At 37.5% G+C, this 16,215-nt stretch overlaps 1 protein-coding gene across 1 annotated transcript; it reads left to right on the top strand.

Annotated features, from left to right (window-relative positions):
• The first annotated feature begins 14,708 nt into the window (after positions 1–14,708).
• LOC122042452 (transcription factor MYB78-like) lies at positions 14,709–15,966 on the top strand. The gene is made up of 3 exons (XM_042602587.1): positions 14,709–14,970; positions 15,057–15,186; positions 15,271–15,966. Exons 1-3 carry the CDS (start codon positions 14,811–14,813, stop codon positions 15,725–15,727), a joined length of 747 nt encoding a protein of 248 aa, XP_042458521.1. The 5' UTR covers positions 14,709–14,810; the 3' UTR covers positions 15,728–15,966.
• The last annotated feature ends 249 nt before the right edge of the window (positions 15,967–16,215 follow it).

Raw genomic sequence — 16,215 nt, 5'->3', positions numbered from 1 at the left:
ATTATTTTATTTTAAATTTTTTTAAAACCAAATACTATAATATAATTAGGAAGTTTGAATCTAGAGATAAAATCTATAAAAAAAATAACATAAAAATTATAACCCAAAGTCTGAACTCTAAAAATAAAATTTTAAAAAAATATTTTAATTAGTTTTTTTAATTCAAAAATTAAAAAAAATAAAAAAAGTAAACGAATGATATCCTACGTGTGCACATAGTCGCACACTGTACAGACACACGTGATATCAAAATCTTATATATATTGATATCATGCGCGCAGGATACTTATATATATTGAGTATATATATAATATATACTGCGCGCAGTATGTTAATCCTTCAAGCGTGTCTTTATTTTCAAGGGTCAAAACAAAATCTAGAAAGCTTCCGAAGTCCATCTCACGAGTATCACCCCCACCAGTTTTATTTCGGCGTACACACTCATCAAAAACTTTGCACATAAGCTAAGCAAACAAAGAAGATACTTTAGGTTGTGCATGTTGTTATGATACATTTCCTATTGAATAGAATTTTTTTATCATGGCATTTTCTAGGTTCTTAAAAGCGGTGAGTGTTTTTAAAACATAAAAAAATGGTAGCATCCTTTGCTACACAGAACATGTTCTTATTTATGAAATTATTAATCTAGCTAAAGAAACAATATAGTGGTAGCATTAGGGGTCATGAAGAAAGTTTCCATAAAAAATGGGATGACTCGTGGGTTCTCTATCCATTTTTATTTAAAAAAAAAAATTGAAGGGCCCATGGGTTGGTCAGCCTAATCCGCAACTCGCCTTGGATTAAGTTGGGTTGGGGATTTTCTAATCCGCCTAGATAATGGATTGGTCAACCTTGCCCTGCCAAATGGCTAACCCATCATGGGTTGCCCCGTCAGATAGCTTTAGGGGGTGGTAGACACTGCTAAAGTTTAGCTGATTACCCAATTTTCTCTATAAGCTCTTCCAGAAATGACTGATGAACCTGATATCATGATCTGAAGTCGTGGATCAAGGAATGTCATGTAAACACATGATCTCCGTGAAGTAAAGATAAGCAATTCGGACAACATCTATAGTCTTCTTGTAACCTACAAAATATGTCATCTTTGCAAACCTTTCAACCATAACTAGAATAGAATCTGAGATTCATTGGGTGCGGGTAGTTCCAATACAAAATCTATGCTAATGTTGAACCAAGGAGTTTCAGGAATAGGTAAGGGAGTATATAAACCTATATTGGTGAGAATTTCCATAGACCGTTGGCATACAAAATTAAACATCGATCTACAAAGTGAGTCACATTACTAGTCAACTTGGACCAATAAAAATTGATAAAGATAAGGGTCAATGTCTTATCACATCCAAAGTGTCATCATTATGAAGCGCACTCATAATCTGTTATCTCAGTGAACAATTTAGAACACACAACTGCAATCCAAGAAAAAGATAACCATTATGCAAAATAAAATCATGATGGTGACCATCATATATTTCCTAGAATATCCTTCCTAATAAAGGGCCAATTGCATACATATATACGAAAACCTCAAAATCTGTAACTTTGGTACTCATGATTGTAAGTAATGAAGAGTGACAACTCAAGGAATCAGTGACATAGTTCAAACTCTCGGCTTGGTGTCTCAGCGTAAAGGTGAACTTCTACAAATAAGTCACCCACTTGGCATACCACTTACTCAGCTTGTGTTGATTATTGATGTACTTTAAAACTTCATGATTAGTAAACAGGATAAACACCTTCGTAGTATATAGTGATACCAATGTTTCAAGTGATAAACAATGACATAGAATTCCAAGTCGTAAGTAGAAAAATTCTTCTTGTATTCAGACAGCTTCTCACTGAAGAAATAAATTGGACACCCAGACTGACTCAGAACACCCCTTATACCAATGTTGAATGCATTACAGTTGACCTCGAATACTTTGTCAAAATTAAGAAGTACCAGAACTGGTGCCTAGGTTATCTTCTACTTGACCAGTTGAAAGCTAGCCTTAGCTTCTTTAGACCACCTGAAATCCCATCCCTTGAGACACTCGGTGATGGGAGCTGTAATACCCCGGTTCTGAGATTCTAGTTAAGTATGGCTTAAAAGGTTAGATGGTACTATCCATATCATCAAGGTGCACCTTCTTTTTCGGAAGCTCAAACTTAAGAACTCCAAAATTAAGCGTGCTTGCCTTGGAGAAATCTGAAGATGGGTGATCTCCTGGGAAGTTTTCCAGGGTGCGTGCGAGTGAGGACAAAGTACGCTGAAAGGACCTCCGGTGGTCTATGGAGTTAGTCGTCAACCCGATAGGCAATTCAGGTGGCGTTCCTAGTTCGGTCCGGGTGGGGCCCGCCCGGGTCGGGGCGTTATAGATGGTATCAGAGCGACCTTGCGACCGTGAGTGCGCTTGTGGCAGGAGCACCTAGGGCACCCACCACCTAGTGAGGGAGATTCTAGGATTTGGATTTGTCTGTAATGTGATTCGTGGTTACACAACAAGGACGTTGTGTCTTTAAGTGGGGGTGATTATAATACCCTAGTTCTGAGATTCTGATTAAGTATGACTTAAAAGATTAGATGGTACTATCCATATCACCAAGGTGCACCTTCCTTTTCGAAAGCTCAAACTTAAGAACTCCAAATTTAAGTGTGCTTGCCTTGGAGAAATCTGAGGATGGATGACCTCCTAGGAAGTTTTCCAAGGTGCGTGCGAGTGAGGACAAAGCACACTGAAAAGACCTCTGGTGGTCTGTGGAGCTAGTCGTCAACCCGATAGGCAATTTAGGTGGCGTTCCCCGGTTCGGTCTGGGTGGGGACCGCCCGGGCCGAGGCATTACAGGAGCAATCAGAGTGCTAAAATTTTTGATGAACCTGCGGTAGAAAGAAGTCAAGCAATGCAAACTTCTGACATTGTGAAAGGTCCTTGGCTGATGCCACTCCAAGATTGTATCTATCTATGTGTACACCATCAGTAGATACGATAAAGCCAAAAATAGTTACCGATGTAGTAAAAAAGGAACACTTCTTATTGTTGACAAATAAGCATTCTTGTTTCAGCCTTTTAAAAGTAGCACGAATGTGATCAAAGTGTAATGCCCATATCGGACTGTAGACAAGAATGCCATCAAAGTAAACCACTATAAATTTTCTCATAAAAGATCGCAAGATCTAATGCATAAATCTCATGAATATGTTGAATGTGTTGGACAATCCAAAAGCCATGACCATCCACTCATATAGCCCATGTTGCATTTTGAATATTGTCTTCCATTCATCTCTATGCCTTATTCTGATTTGGTGGTAGTTACTTTTAAGGTCAATTTTTTAGAAGATCCTAGAACCGGATAGTTGATCCAACAAGTTATCCAAGTGGGAAATTGGAAATCTATACATAATTGTAATTTTGGTAATGGTTCAGCTATCAACACACATGCTACGAGCCATCCTTCTTCGACACTAGTAGGATAAGAACTACACATGAGCTCATGCTCTCATGGATGTAACCCTTTTCCAACAATTCCACCATCTGATGTTGCAAGATCAATCTAATGTTGGATATCTCTAATAGGTGGCAGTCTAGGAGGAAGATCTTCTAGCATTAATTCAGCAAAATCTGCTAGCATCTGTTGTACTTCGGCTGGTAAGACAATGTCTATAGTTATGACATTGTTCTGGCAAGGCAAGAAAACATAGATAACATCTCATAGTTTTAGCTACCAAAACTGGAGTGGTTCTCTCTTGTCGCAGCGCCAACACAATTTTCTTTCCTTTGATGTGAAGGATATAAGTATTCTTTTGTTCATCATTGATAATGCTACAATCATACTGCCAAGGTCACCCTAACAATACATGACATGCATTCATGACCACCACATCGCATCAAGAACTATCAAAATATTTGCTGTCAATTGAAAAAGGTACAAGACATCATCTGTCTACAAATATCCCACTATCTTTATTCAGCCACAACAACTTATATGACTTGGATGATGATCTATCTTCAATTGTAATTTTTAGACAGTCTCATTCGATATTACATTCTCACAATTGTCGTTGTCAATGATTATCTTGTAGACTTTATCCGTGATGCTGAAAATAGTGTGAAAAATATTGGTTCTCAACCACTCATCCCCTGAATCGTCCTTAGGAGTTAGCAGATTTTTGTGAACGGCCAAGGTATTATGATCATCATCGTAAAGCACATCATCAACTTCATACATTAGTTCGCCAATTGTTGCCATCTTTTCTTCCACATCTTCCACGATCAATAAAATTTTACCTTTCTGATTAGCAGGAGTAGGTTTCCTCGACTACTTTACCCTATGTCCCTATTCACCACAACGAAAATACCTGACAAGAGCCTTAGAATTAACATGTGGTAGTTGTTGCTATGAAGGACGAGAATCCTGAGGGTGGATTGGCTGGCTGTTTTGGTCACCTCTAACCATATTTTCTTATTTTGTTGTTTTTTAATAGCTAGTGCACACTGATAGGCCTCAAAAATCATCCATAATGAGTAAAGGCTGAGGACATCTTATAAGGGTTGGCACAACTCCCCTAAATATCGTATCACCATCTGCTTCTCCGTCTCGGATAAGTCATTCTAAGCAACCAACTGGTAGAACTCCTCCATATAATCGTCGATTGATCTCGCATCCTATTTCAATGCGTGAAGTTACTAAAATAAAACTTGGGTGTAGTTGAAAGGAAGTATTCCCTCATTTTTTTTTCCATCTTTTCCTAGTCAGTTATTTGGGGTTTACTCTGTCTATCTCATGAGCATTACAACTGTTCCCACCACTCTAATGCTTGACCCTTGAGTCTGATGGCAATTAGGTTCACCTTCATCTAATCCGAGCTTTCATATAATTGAAGATCTGCTCCACTTAGTTGATCCAATCAACAAATCCCTCCTTTTATAACATACCAAAAAATTCAAGCAGATCAACCCAAAAATTAAGGTCTTCAAAAGGCTCCTCCAAACCACGACATTCTCGATATATATCTAGATGTGATATGGATTCTTGAAGGTAGACTTAGATTCACATTTTGAGATCTAAGGATCCTCAAGATTTTGCACTTCGCCACTAAACGTAAGGTTAAATCTATGGCTTGACTCTATAAATCTTCAATTGTCATCATGCCTTGATCACTACGATCACAATGCTCGATTTCATCAATTAGAACCTGCCTGTTGTTGCGACCACGACTATGATGATCTTCCATTGGATCTGATGTGCTCTAATATCAACTAATGTCGGATTGGATAGCTATTATCTCACAGGTTGACGAGAAGGAGGATTTATAGAGAAAATAAAAAGAGAAATCAGGGTTATCAAGGTTTTTCAAAAAAAGGAAATTTTATTCAATTACACAGGATAATCTATCATATAGCTAAACCGATGCTTATATAAACAAAACCCTAACTTATAATAGACAAAACTATCAAAAATATCCTAAATATCAAAAAGTAAAAATGACCAAAAATAGTAAAATAGATGTTTAGAGCCTCCGAAAAGGTACTAAACATTATTTTTTGGATCCGAAATTTGGCAATTCGGGTTCCACTCGATAACAAATCAAAATATCTGAACGAGCTTCGATTCAAGCCAAATAGTTTCTCGTTTTGATATCCAAATAAAAAGTTATTACTCTTTGAAATTCGAGAGATCTTTTTGGGTCGATCCTGCCTCATCGACAGCTTGAGGAGTTAGCAAGCTAGGGTGTTACTTCGACTCGTCGGATGGAGACTATTGATATGCCACGTGGAGTCTATGTTTGTAACACCCCTAGAAAGCCTAGATAAGAAAGTAAGGGTAATGAGAGTACGAATGTAGTGAAAAGAAGGTGTAGATATTCTAAGTTAAATATTAAGATGGGAAGGATTTAGATGATTAAAACTTTATGAAAGAAAATAAAGTTGAGAATATAAATCATCTATGCATGATTTATAATGTATGGAATTAATGTAGACAAAAGGAAGAAATATGAGATAATATATACATGTATGAAATATTTATGCATAATGCATAATATGGTAATATATAAATTATTATAAAAGAAAATAAAATGTTAGAAGAGAAATAGGATTGAACCTTGGACCTCTTGTAAGGAACATGTATAAGATATCAAAGGGGATAGGAGAATTATTGATAAGGAGAGAAAGGACTAAGTAGTTAAGAATAAGAAAGGATTCTTTTTACTTAAAAGGAAAAGGAAGTAAAAAGAAGTAAAAATATACATAACCAAGTTTTGATCCTTGGTTCTCTTGTGGATGCATGCATGTGTTAACCAAGTGTGATAGGAGTGAATATTGTAAGAGGAGAGATGGGAATTATAATTAAAGGAAAGAAAGGAGAGAAAGTAAGAGAAAGAAAAGAGAGAAACTCAAGAAGCATTTCTCTAGCATATTCTTTCTCATTAAGAGGAGAAGTAAATGAGGAGGATGAATCAAGTCAAGTTTTCCTCCCCTCATTTTAGTATAAATAGGCATGGAGGGGTGACTTCAACTTCATCCTCAACTCATTCTCCTCCTCTCCTCCATTGGTGCCGAGAACTCACTCTCTCCCTCTTTTCTTCTTCTTGTTGCCGAGCAACACAAGAGGAAGAAACCTCTTCTTCCTCCTCACTCTCTCCCTTCTTTCTTTCTTTTTGTTGCCGAGCAACACAAGAGGAAGAAGCCTCCTCTTCCTCCTCCTCCTCTCCACCAAAAGACCTAGCCACTTCTTCCTCCATTGGTGCCGAGCAAAGCAAGCAAGGAAGAAAGGTCCACAAGCAAGTTCTCAACTCTAGGAAACTTAAGCAAAGAAGGTAAGCTTCCCCTCACCTGCGGTACAAGGCTTTCATGTGATTTTCGGATTCTTTTTCTATGCCTTGAAAGAAAGTTTTTCCCCTATGTTTGTATACATATATGATGCATGATCAGAGGTGTATGTAACCCTAGAATTTAAATCAAAAATATTGTAAATAGGTTAGGAAAATTATTGTCTAACCAAACTAGTGCAAGTTTCCCTCTATGAAATGTTAAGGAACTTCCTATGGTTTTCTTGCTTGGAAGTTGATTGGAACCAAAAGAACCCCACTCTCATGTTTCGGCCAAGAAAGAATTTAGGGTTAGGAGGACCTTGAATTTAAAATAACTATGCTTATATGACATGATATAAAGTTCTTAAGAGTTGTATACTTGTATGTTGAAAGAAACTCATGAACCTTACTCTTAATATTTCGGCCATGGTAAGGTGATAGTTTAGAGAAGCTTAAACAAAATTCTAATATGCTCAATGACCTCTGTGATATTATGTTATGAAAGACGATTAATGCTCTCATGTTTAATTGGAATGTAGAAAATTAGTTACATGATTTATGACATGTAAGATCACAAGAGTCCTAGCTTGTTTATGATCCAACCTTGTGTATGATGTTCTTAGTAAATCTTGCTATGAAATTTACTTAGGTTTCCCATGCTTTAGGCCACTTAAAGGAAGTTTATATTCTATGAATTTCGGCCAAGTAAGGTTTAAAGGACCTAGAGGCCTTGGAAATGAAACCTAAGGGGTTAAAAGTACTTCTTATGAAAACTTGATAATGTGTGAATGTGATATATGTTTGTATGACCTAAATGAATCATTATGTGTTCGGCCATGAAGGGATAGATGCCCTAGAAACCCTAGAACAAAAATTAAATATGTCTATGCCATGCTGTATGAAAATGATATGATAATAAGTTAGAATGCATGATTGCTTTAGTTACGAAATGATATGCATAATGAAGTTATATTATGAAATATGCCATGATGTGTTATAGCATAGAAAATGCTATACATAATGAAAAGAAATGAAGTTATGTTATGATATGTGATAGCATAGAAAATGCTATACATAATGAAAAGAAATGAAGTTATGTTATGATATGTGATAGCATAGAAAATGCTATACATAATGAAAAGAAATGAAAAAGAATAAATGCATGAAAGATTGTTAAGGACATAATATGATAATTATGCATGATAAGTTATTTTTATGGTTTGTACCAAGGGTGGGCTCCGTAAACGCCCCGGGGTCGATGGAGTAAGACTCGGGCCTCATCAGTAATGGGCCTTTGAGTGCCCTAGGTCGATGGAGTAAGACTCGGGCCTAGTATGTATGCATGGTAGGGCTCAAGACTTGCTACCTTGGACCTACGCATTAAGTATGTGGTACAAACCGGGATCCCAAATGATGATGATATTAATTTCAAGTACTATTAAGTATAAGTTTTCAAATTCACGATGCATTGCCTACATTCATATGTGCTTGAATTATATGATGATATGATATAATGTCATGTGATATTATGATATGAATATGATGCCCTTGTATGTCTCATGCTTGTGATTTATTTGTTTTATGATATGATATTCATGCTTCTATGAAATGATATGTGAATAAGAAATATGCATGATATGTTTGAATAGAATGATATGTTATGTTATGATTAGTTGAGACGATGATATGTTGATCCATTCTTGATATACGATGATTCTCGGTTTTAGTGAGTAGGAAAGGAACTTACTGAGCCATGAGTGCTCATAGCTTACTTTCCTTGTACCGCAGATAAAAGAGAAAGCTGGATGTACAACGGAGCAGCAGGAGGAGCAGATAGTGATGTGTGTGGTGGTGGCTCGACAAGAACGATTCGGACAAATTAATATTTTTAGTTATAAGTTCAATATATGCACATTTGAACAAATCAGAATATGTGATATTATGCTTAATAAATTAAATTCTTTAAAGTTTTTATTCTTCCGCTGTTATAACTAAAGCATGTACGTAAGTAGTATAAGAACGTAGCGCCACCTTTGGTTGGGTAAGAAGGGTGGGCGTTACAATGTTGACCATATACCCTTACGTTGACCAGGTCAAGGGATCTCCTACATGGACTCTTTGTTGACCGAGTTAAGGTCCCGTCACGTGGACCCTTATTTACCTATGCATTAATTATAATTATTTGTCATAGTAAATATTATAAAAATAAATAAAAATACCTCGGGCTCACATAGATTGAAACCATCATGAGCATTTGAGAATTTTTCTTGTACACTGTATTATGGCAAGAAGCGTTACAAAATTGATTTTAAAATAAAATTCCCATCTTTCCTCTCCAAATGTTAAAATTTCTTAATATGGTGGAACTTTATACACCACACTCTCCCTGTCTTGGCTTTCAACAATAATTCCACTTGTTGACATTAATTGTTTTCTCATTCATTAGTCTTCAAACAGCTTCCTAGATATAGTACCACTTGTTAGGATCTTATTGGACAACTAGAGGAGGGTTAAATAGTATTTAGTCTACAAATAAAAATATTTTACTTATAAATAAACATTTGGCAAGGATATACAAACAACATTAACAACAAAAAGAAAATATAAGCAAATTAAAGCATATACCACACTTTTAACATAGCAATGTAATATGGTTCAAAATATTGAGTTATACTCCACGACCCTCCCAAAATCTTAATATCTTTTTCATTCTCACGTGGCAAAAGACTATTCGTTCGCCCCCAACACCTCCGTCAATCCGTCCTTAGGCCAACACGGAGGAGGTAAATCACGGATGACTACTAGCCATTAGTACAAATGGTCAAGACATGGGAGAGGTTATGCTCGATCACGTCGAGTTTCAATCCTAAAATCTCATGTGATAACACCCCATACTTTAATCATCGCACCATCCCGAGGGGATATCTTTTTCATTCTCACATACCTTGTGGAGGTGGAGAAATGACTTACAACAACAAACTTTACAAGTGAATACGTAGAGGATTAGCTAAAAATATTTAAGAGGATAAATAATAATTTTCGTCAACCTTTAAATGCTCCTCTTTGATCACTCTTTTATAACTTTCAACATCTTCACCTTTCACTTTCTGAAATACTATTCTATCATAGATCTTTTTTCCCCCAACTGCTATAGTCATTAGCTAGTTTGTCAACGGTTAGTCAATTGATTTTTACCGTCCGTCTACTAAACTCTTGTAGATCCTAAGTCGTTTGACCATTGGCGTCATAGTGTGTTAGATCAACGGCTACTTTTGGCTTTTTCCCCTCAACTCACCTCCTTTGTTCTTGAAGAACCAACGCAAGATACCCTTAGTGTTAGATCACGTTGGGATTATCATCAAAGGTTTACATAAAAAATATACAAAAAAAAAAATATAGGTTATAAGATGAAAATTATCTTTATTGATATAAGATTTTTTTGGATAGAATCTAAAAATAAGTTCATAAGATCTTAAATTCAAAGTGGACAATATCATATCATCATAGAAATATATAAATTTTATTGATTTAACAGATCTCATGGTTATTATGGAATAGACAAAATTTATTGTGTTCCCTTTTGGGCATTACCAATCTAACTAGCTATTGCTTAATCAAGGCTAGCATCCTCTCTGTTGAGACCAAAGGAATTTAAATATCTTCACTATGGTATGATATTATCCATTTTGTATTCAAGCTCTCATAGTTTTTATTTTTTAGTTTTACCCAAAAGGTTGTATACCAATGGAGATATCTTTCTCTTATAAGTCCATGATCTTTCCCATGTATTTTTAATATAGAACTTTGTTTGTAACCCAAACAATTCTCCCTCAAACGAAGGATCATAGGACCTCCCTTAAACAGAAAGCCTATTTGTTTGATGTCCGATCTTTGACCCACCAGGTATTTTTGTCCCTCGGTCCAACTGACCTATTACGTCTTTCTGTCCTTCGATCTACCCGACCTACTAAAACTTTCTTGGCCCTCAGTTCAACCGATTTACTAGATCTTCAGTGCCTAATCACAACTGGGCCTTCTCTGCTTGGCGATCCACTAGGACTTCTTTTCTGGTGTCTGGTCCTCTTTATCTGGACAAGAGAACCCTCGCTTTCTTTATTCGAGATCAATATTTTACTCAAATGACTCGAATATTAAACCATAGTTCTTATGCACAATCATCAGTTTGGATTTTAATACCAATTGTAATGGTATGATATTGTCTATTTAGGACTAAGCCCTCATGATTTTATTTTTGTGCATAATCAATTAGACCTTTTAGCAGTCCAACCTCTAATACCAATTGTTAAGACCGAAGAATTTAGATTCCTCCATAATGGTATGATATTATTTATTTTAGGACTAAGACCTCATGATTTTATTTTTGGACTTTACCCAAAGGTCTTATACCAATGGAGATATCTTTCCCTTATAAACTCATGATATTTCCCATATGTTTTCAATGTGGGACTTTATTTGTAATCTTAGATTTTCCTTGCCCCTCAGTCCACCCAATTTACTATGAGTTCCTTGCCCCTCAGTCCAACCAACTTACTAGGTTTTCCTTTCTTAACCGACCTACTAGGTGGATTTCTTTGCCCTTAGTCTACCCAACTCACTAGGAGTTCCTTGTCCCTCAGTCCAACCAACTTACTAGGTCTTCCTTTCATAGTCGTAACTAAGGTTTCTTTGTCTGGTTGTCCATTAGGACTTCCTGTCTAGTGTCTGGTTCTCTTGATCCGGACACTAGAGCCCCTACTTCCTTTGTTCGAATTCAATATAATATTCTACTCACATAGCTCGATTAGAACATAACTCTTGTGCACAATCGATGGTTAAACCTTCTGCAGTTTAGGTTCTGATACAAATTTTATAATGGTATGATATTATCCACTTTGGGTCTAAGGTCTCATAATTTTTATTTTTGGATTTTACTCAAAAGATCTCTTACCAATAGAGATATATTTCTCTTATAAGTTTATGATCTTTCACATATATTTTTAATATAAGACTTTATTTATAACCTTACAATCCCAACTCTCTCTCAGACCTTCATGAGGAGAGGGGTATTAAGAGCATTTTTTAGGTCTTCAATGGTCATTAACACCATTGTTTTTGTGGTTCGGTAGCTCTTGAGCTCCTATTCTATGATCTATGATCTATGATCACTGTTCACTCTTGAATTTCTTTATATTTTCTCCTTGTGAAAAAATCTCTTTTAGTACATAGAAATTAGGCTTACTAATAATGGAAATACAAGCGCTTAAATCTATCATCGAATAAGCTTGAATATTGATGAGTTGTTCTTGATCATAGGCTAATTTGCAGCCCTTTCAATCGTTTTTATAACCTCTTCCTCAAATTCAAATGTTGAAGCCATTATGTTGTGTTAACAATGATCAATTGTATAATTTACACTATGACCGATTTGCATCATCAAGCTGATTCATTGTACTTGTTATTCAATCCTTCCATTGTGCATTTCATTAATAACTCTGTTGGAATTTGTCTGTAGCATTAAAAAATTTAAAAATTGATAATCTCAATTAATTTTATTGATTATTTTTTGAATGATCAGTTCAATTCTATGGAATTTTTTTATCGATCATCAGGATAAATAGGAAAGTACAACGGGTGCCTGGGTGACAACCTGAATACCCTACCGCGACATTATGACCCCGGGAACATCTTCATTTGTAGCATAAGTTGTCTGATCATAGACATTAATCAATTTATTTTTATCAATTAACTCATCAATCAACTATCTAGCGACAACAACGCTCCAACCGTTCCCAAGCATTATGGGATGTTGGTTGATGGACTTCGAATTTATCATGACGGACGGTCGAAAACTTCTGAACAGATCGATCATCTTTAAAATTAGTTCCAATAATTAGATACCTAGGTTAGCAAGAAAAATATATCTATTGAATAGAACTATTTTATTTATTTGCTTCTCGACCAGAGTCGGATGTTGACTTAGTCATTAGTCGACTGGATCCAACTTCAATCAACTTGATTCTTTACTATGATCATTCTAATAATCAAGTCTCACCTAGACGGAGAACTACCCTTTCCCAAGTATTTGTGCTCTCAAGTCTTAGCTCACCATACAACGTAACGTTATCCCCCATCAAACTTATCAACCCTCGAATGCACTCTAGCCCTCGGCTCACTCCTTAGCCATTGTTCACACTTTGCTTACATAGTTTGTTTCTTATACACAAGTTCACTCTAATACTCCTTATCCTACGATCCCTCATATGTCTTATACCACTCTTTTCCATTCTTCATGGACCTTAAGTCATCAATAACCAAGATCTTGGCCATTCCAAGCTATATGTGTGCACATCAAGTTTGACATAACTCAAATATTTGTACCAAACACAACTATAAATCCTAACTTAAATTTTTACTCAAACATGAAAAATTTAAAGTTGCACTGACATGAACTGCCAAGGGCACTAGTCAAGGCACAACATTTTAAGCTTTTTGGATCGGCAGTTCCCTTCTAATGACTTTGACTTGACTGTGTCTTCCTCTACGGCATATTGCCTACCCATTCTAAAATTTTAACACAGTATTTAGGTGGGATTTTGTACAATAATTGTAGGAATCTCAAAGAATGAAGGACAAATTTAAAAGTTTTTATTAGAGCCTCTAAGTTTGAGCCATCCTCTTTATGAATCTCCTAAGTGGCTCTCACTATATTCCTTTACTAACATCAGGTTATCAATGTTGTGGGCAATGCGTTCTCTACCAATGAAATAATCCGTTTAAATAATTTGTTTGATTAATAGACATGCAATCCGTTTATATTCCATGCCACACAATGTGGTTAGAAAAAATATACATTTGACCATATTGATTGTATGAAGAAAAGTAAATCATGGATTAATTTATAACCGACGGACTAAGAGCACGAAGATGACAACTTGGGTTTACCCCATATCAATTACTATAGTAGTCATTTTTTTAGATTTTATATAAAATCTAATCAAGTTGACTTTCTATTCTTAGTTGAACCTATTAAACTCACAGATTAGAAGATAATTAATCCTCTGTTTTTGTTTGTGGATGCTTCTCGCCGGCAACTCACTCGTCGGCCTCCTCGATCCAAATCAACCACAGCGTTGTTCACACAGTAGTCGGTCGGAGACTTTGACTTTCGTCTCCTTCCACCGACACTAGTTGATCGCCAAATCACGAGCCGGCCCTCGTCCCGCATGCAAACAAACTGTCATGATGCCATTCTTCTTCCCTTTCCCAAGAAAACAATGCACCGTTCTACTACTTCCAACGGCCGCTGTCGTCACTCGTCGGCCACGTTCAGATGTGGCTTCTACCTCCGCCCATGTCGATTGATTATCTGTTCCTAAAATGATGCGAGCGAGGAAAGGAACGGAGAGAGCAGAATGTCATAAATTCCAAACACGTTCGCTAGATTGGGTGACGGTCAACCATCCAGCTCACTGATTTGACTTCCACCGTTGGATTGCTGCATGCAAGTCAACCCGTCCTGGAAATCACCTATCGGACAATCCTGTTTTTTTCTTGAGCAAGTTGGAAGCGCACCCAGGGTGATTAAATAAACAAACGAATCTGAAGCTCCCGTTCGTCAAAACTTTGACCTGACATGATCGATTATCCTAGAATTGTAGCAACATCCCCAACAACTCTCATGGTGTCCTTTGCACTAAACACATTTTCTTAAACTCAAGTTGAGGAAGTTGACCACCTCCGTCTCAGTCAAATTTTGTTTATCTAGAAAAGATGACGAACCGGGTCGACTCTTCTTTCTTTCTTTCTTTCTTTACTCTGATGCACTTGGAAGCGATAGAAGACAAAAGAAGGAAAAAAAATAGTCCAAGTTCAAATCCCTTAGAGCCTCTGCCATTGGCTGGAATTCCATCACGGGATTGATCACTGGAGCTTATATAAAGTGCCACGGCATCACTTCCATCTCCAAGGATCTCAACAATCATTTTCTCCATCTTCTTTTACCATGACGTGCGAGGTGAATGCTTGTGGCTCCGGGACAGCGATCGGCGAGGAGGAGGTGGGGCTGAGAAAAGGGCCGTGGAGTGTGGAAGAGGACTTGCTGCTGATGAATTACATTGCTGATCATGGAGAAGGCCAATGGAATTCATTGGCCCGTTGCGCAGGTTGGTCTTTTGATTCATTTCCTCGGCGCTTTAGTTAAGGCATTCATCTAAAATTGCAAGGCATCATATATATATATATGTTGCAGGGCTGAAAAGAACAGGGAAGAGCTGCCGGCTCCGGTGGCTTAACTATCTCCGCCCGGACGTCCGGCGTGGTAACATCACTCCGGAAGAGCAACTCCTCATCCTCGAACTTCACTCTTGTTGGGGAAACCGGTGAGTAATTTGTTCGGAATATGAAAAGTACCATCATATCCATGGCGTTGTCGAAAAATAACTAGATCGATTTTGATCATGTAGGTGGTCGAAGATAGCGCAGTATTTACCAGGGAGAACAGACAACGAGATCAAGAACTACTGGAGGACGAGAGTGCAGAAGCACGCAAAGCAGCTCCGGTGCGACGTCAACAGCAAGCAGTTCGAGGACGTGATACGTCAGCTGTGGATGCCCCGGCTGGCCGAGAAAATCCGGGCGGCGACCTATTCCTCTGCGCTGGCAAACGCCACCTCCCCGACGGCTCAAGAATCTCCGGCAGAGGGAAATTTAGAGCCGGGTCAAGCAACGACTCGGCCGCAGGACTCCAACAGCTCTAAGGACTCGTCGGCTTCCTTGAATAACTGCACGACGGCGGAGTGGAGCGACGGCTGGGCAGAATCGCTTCTAAGTGGTGGAGCTTATGAGGAATCGACGATGGCGGACATGGAGCAGAGCTTATGGAGCGTGGAGGACATTTGGTTGCTGCAAGAGCTTTGTTAAATTATGGGAAGGAATTAAAGGAAAGAATTGCATAGGAAAGTTTACGATTTGGTTCTTGAAATCAATCTATGGGTGTCATTTTGTCTTCGATTTTTTCCTCTAGAAGGGTGGCATTGATTACGACTTAGGAGGCATTATTGAACCTCTAACAGGGGAGTTCCATAAACAAAGACTAATTGAAATAGAGACCACTGCTCCTTCCTTGGGAGCCACCTAGTAGTTGCCTCGTCTGTCTGTCATTGCTCAGGCAATGAGTTGTGGTTGTACAAAGAAAGAATCTCTCAAGTAAAAATTTCTTCAATGCTTGACACAAATGGCATTTGTCGTTGGACATTAAGTGTCTTTCTCTATGCATTAGACAAGAGGCATAATGGAGTCTAGCAGTTTGATTCCTTTTCACCCCAACTTAGCGCTGAAACTGCTGAGAATCAACCGCCACAGAAGTGTATTCTAGAGGTGGAGTAGGCTTGGGAGGAGGTGAAACATAA

Source organism: Zingiber officinale, chromosome 2A (assembly GCF_018446385.1).
Source record: "Zingiber officinale cultivar Zhangliang chromosome 2A, Zo_v1.1, whole genome shotgun sequence".
Lineage (NCBI taxonomy): Eukaryota > Viridiplantae > Streptophyta > Magnoliopsida > Zingiberales > Zingiberaceae > Zingiber > Zingiber officinale.
This window is presented reverse-complemented; position numbering and strand designations above follow the sequence as displayed.

Bases quoted from the DNA above. Each gene is read 5' to 3' on its own strand.
- LOC122042452 (XM_042602587.1), top strand. From the start codon at position 14,811: ATGACGTGCGAGGTGAATGCTTGTGGCTCCGGGACAGCGATCGGCGAG. The intron at 14,971-15,056 runs GTTGGTCTTTTG...TATATGTTGCAG, and splicing joins TTCATTGGCCCGTTGCGCAG to GGCTGAAAAGAACAGGGAAG. The intron at 15,187-15,270 runs GTGAGTAATTTG...TTGATCATGTAG, and splicing joins CACTCTTGTTGGGGAAACCG to GTGGTCGAAGATAGCGCAGT.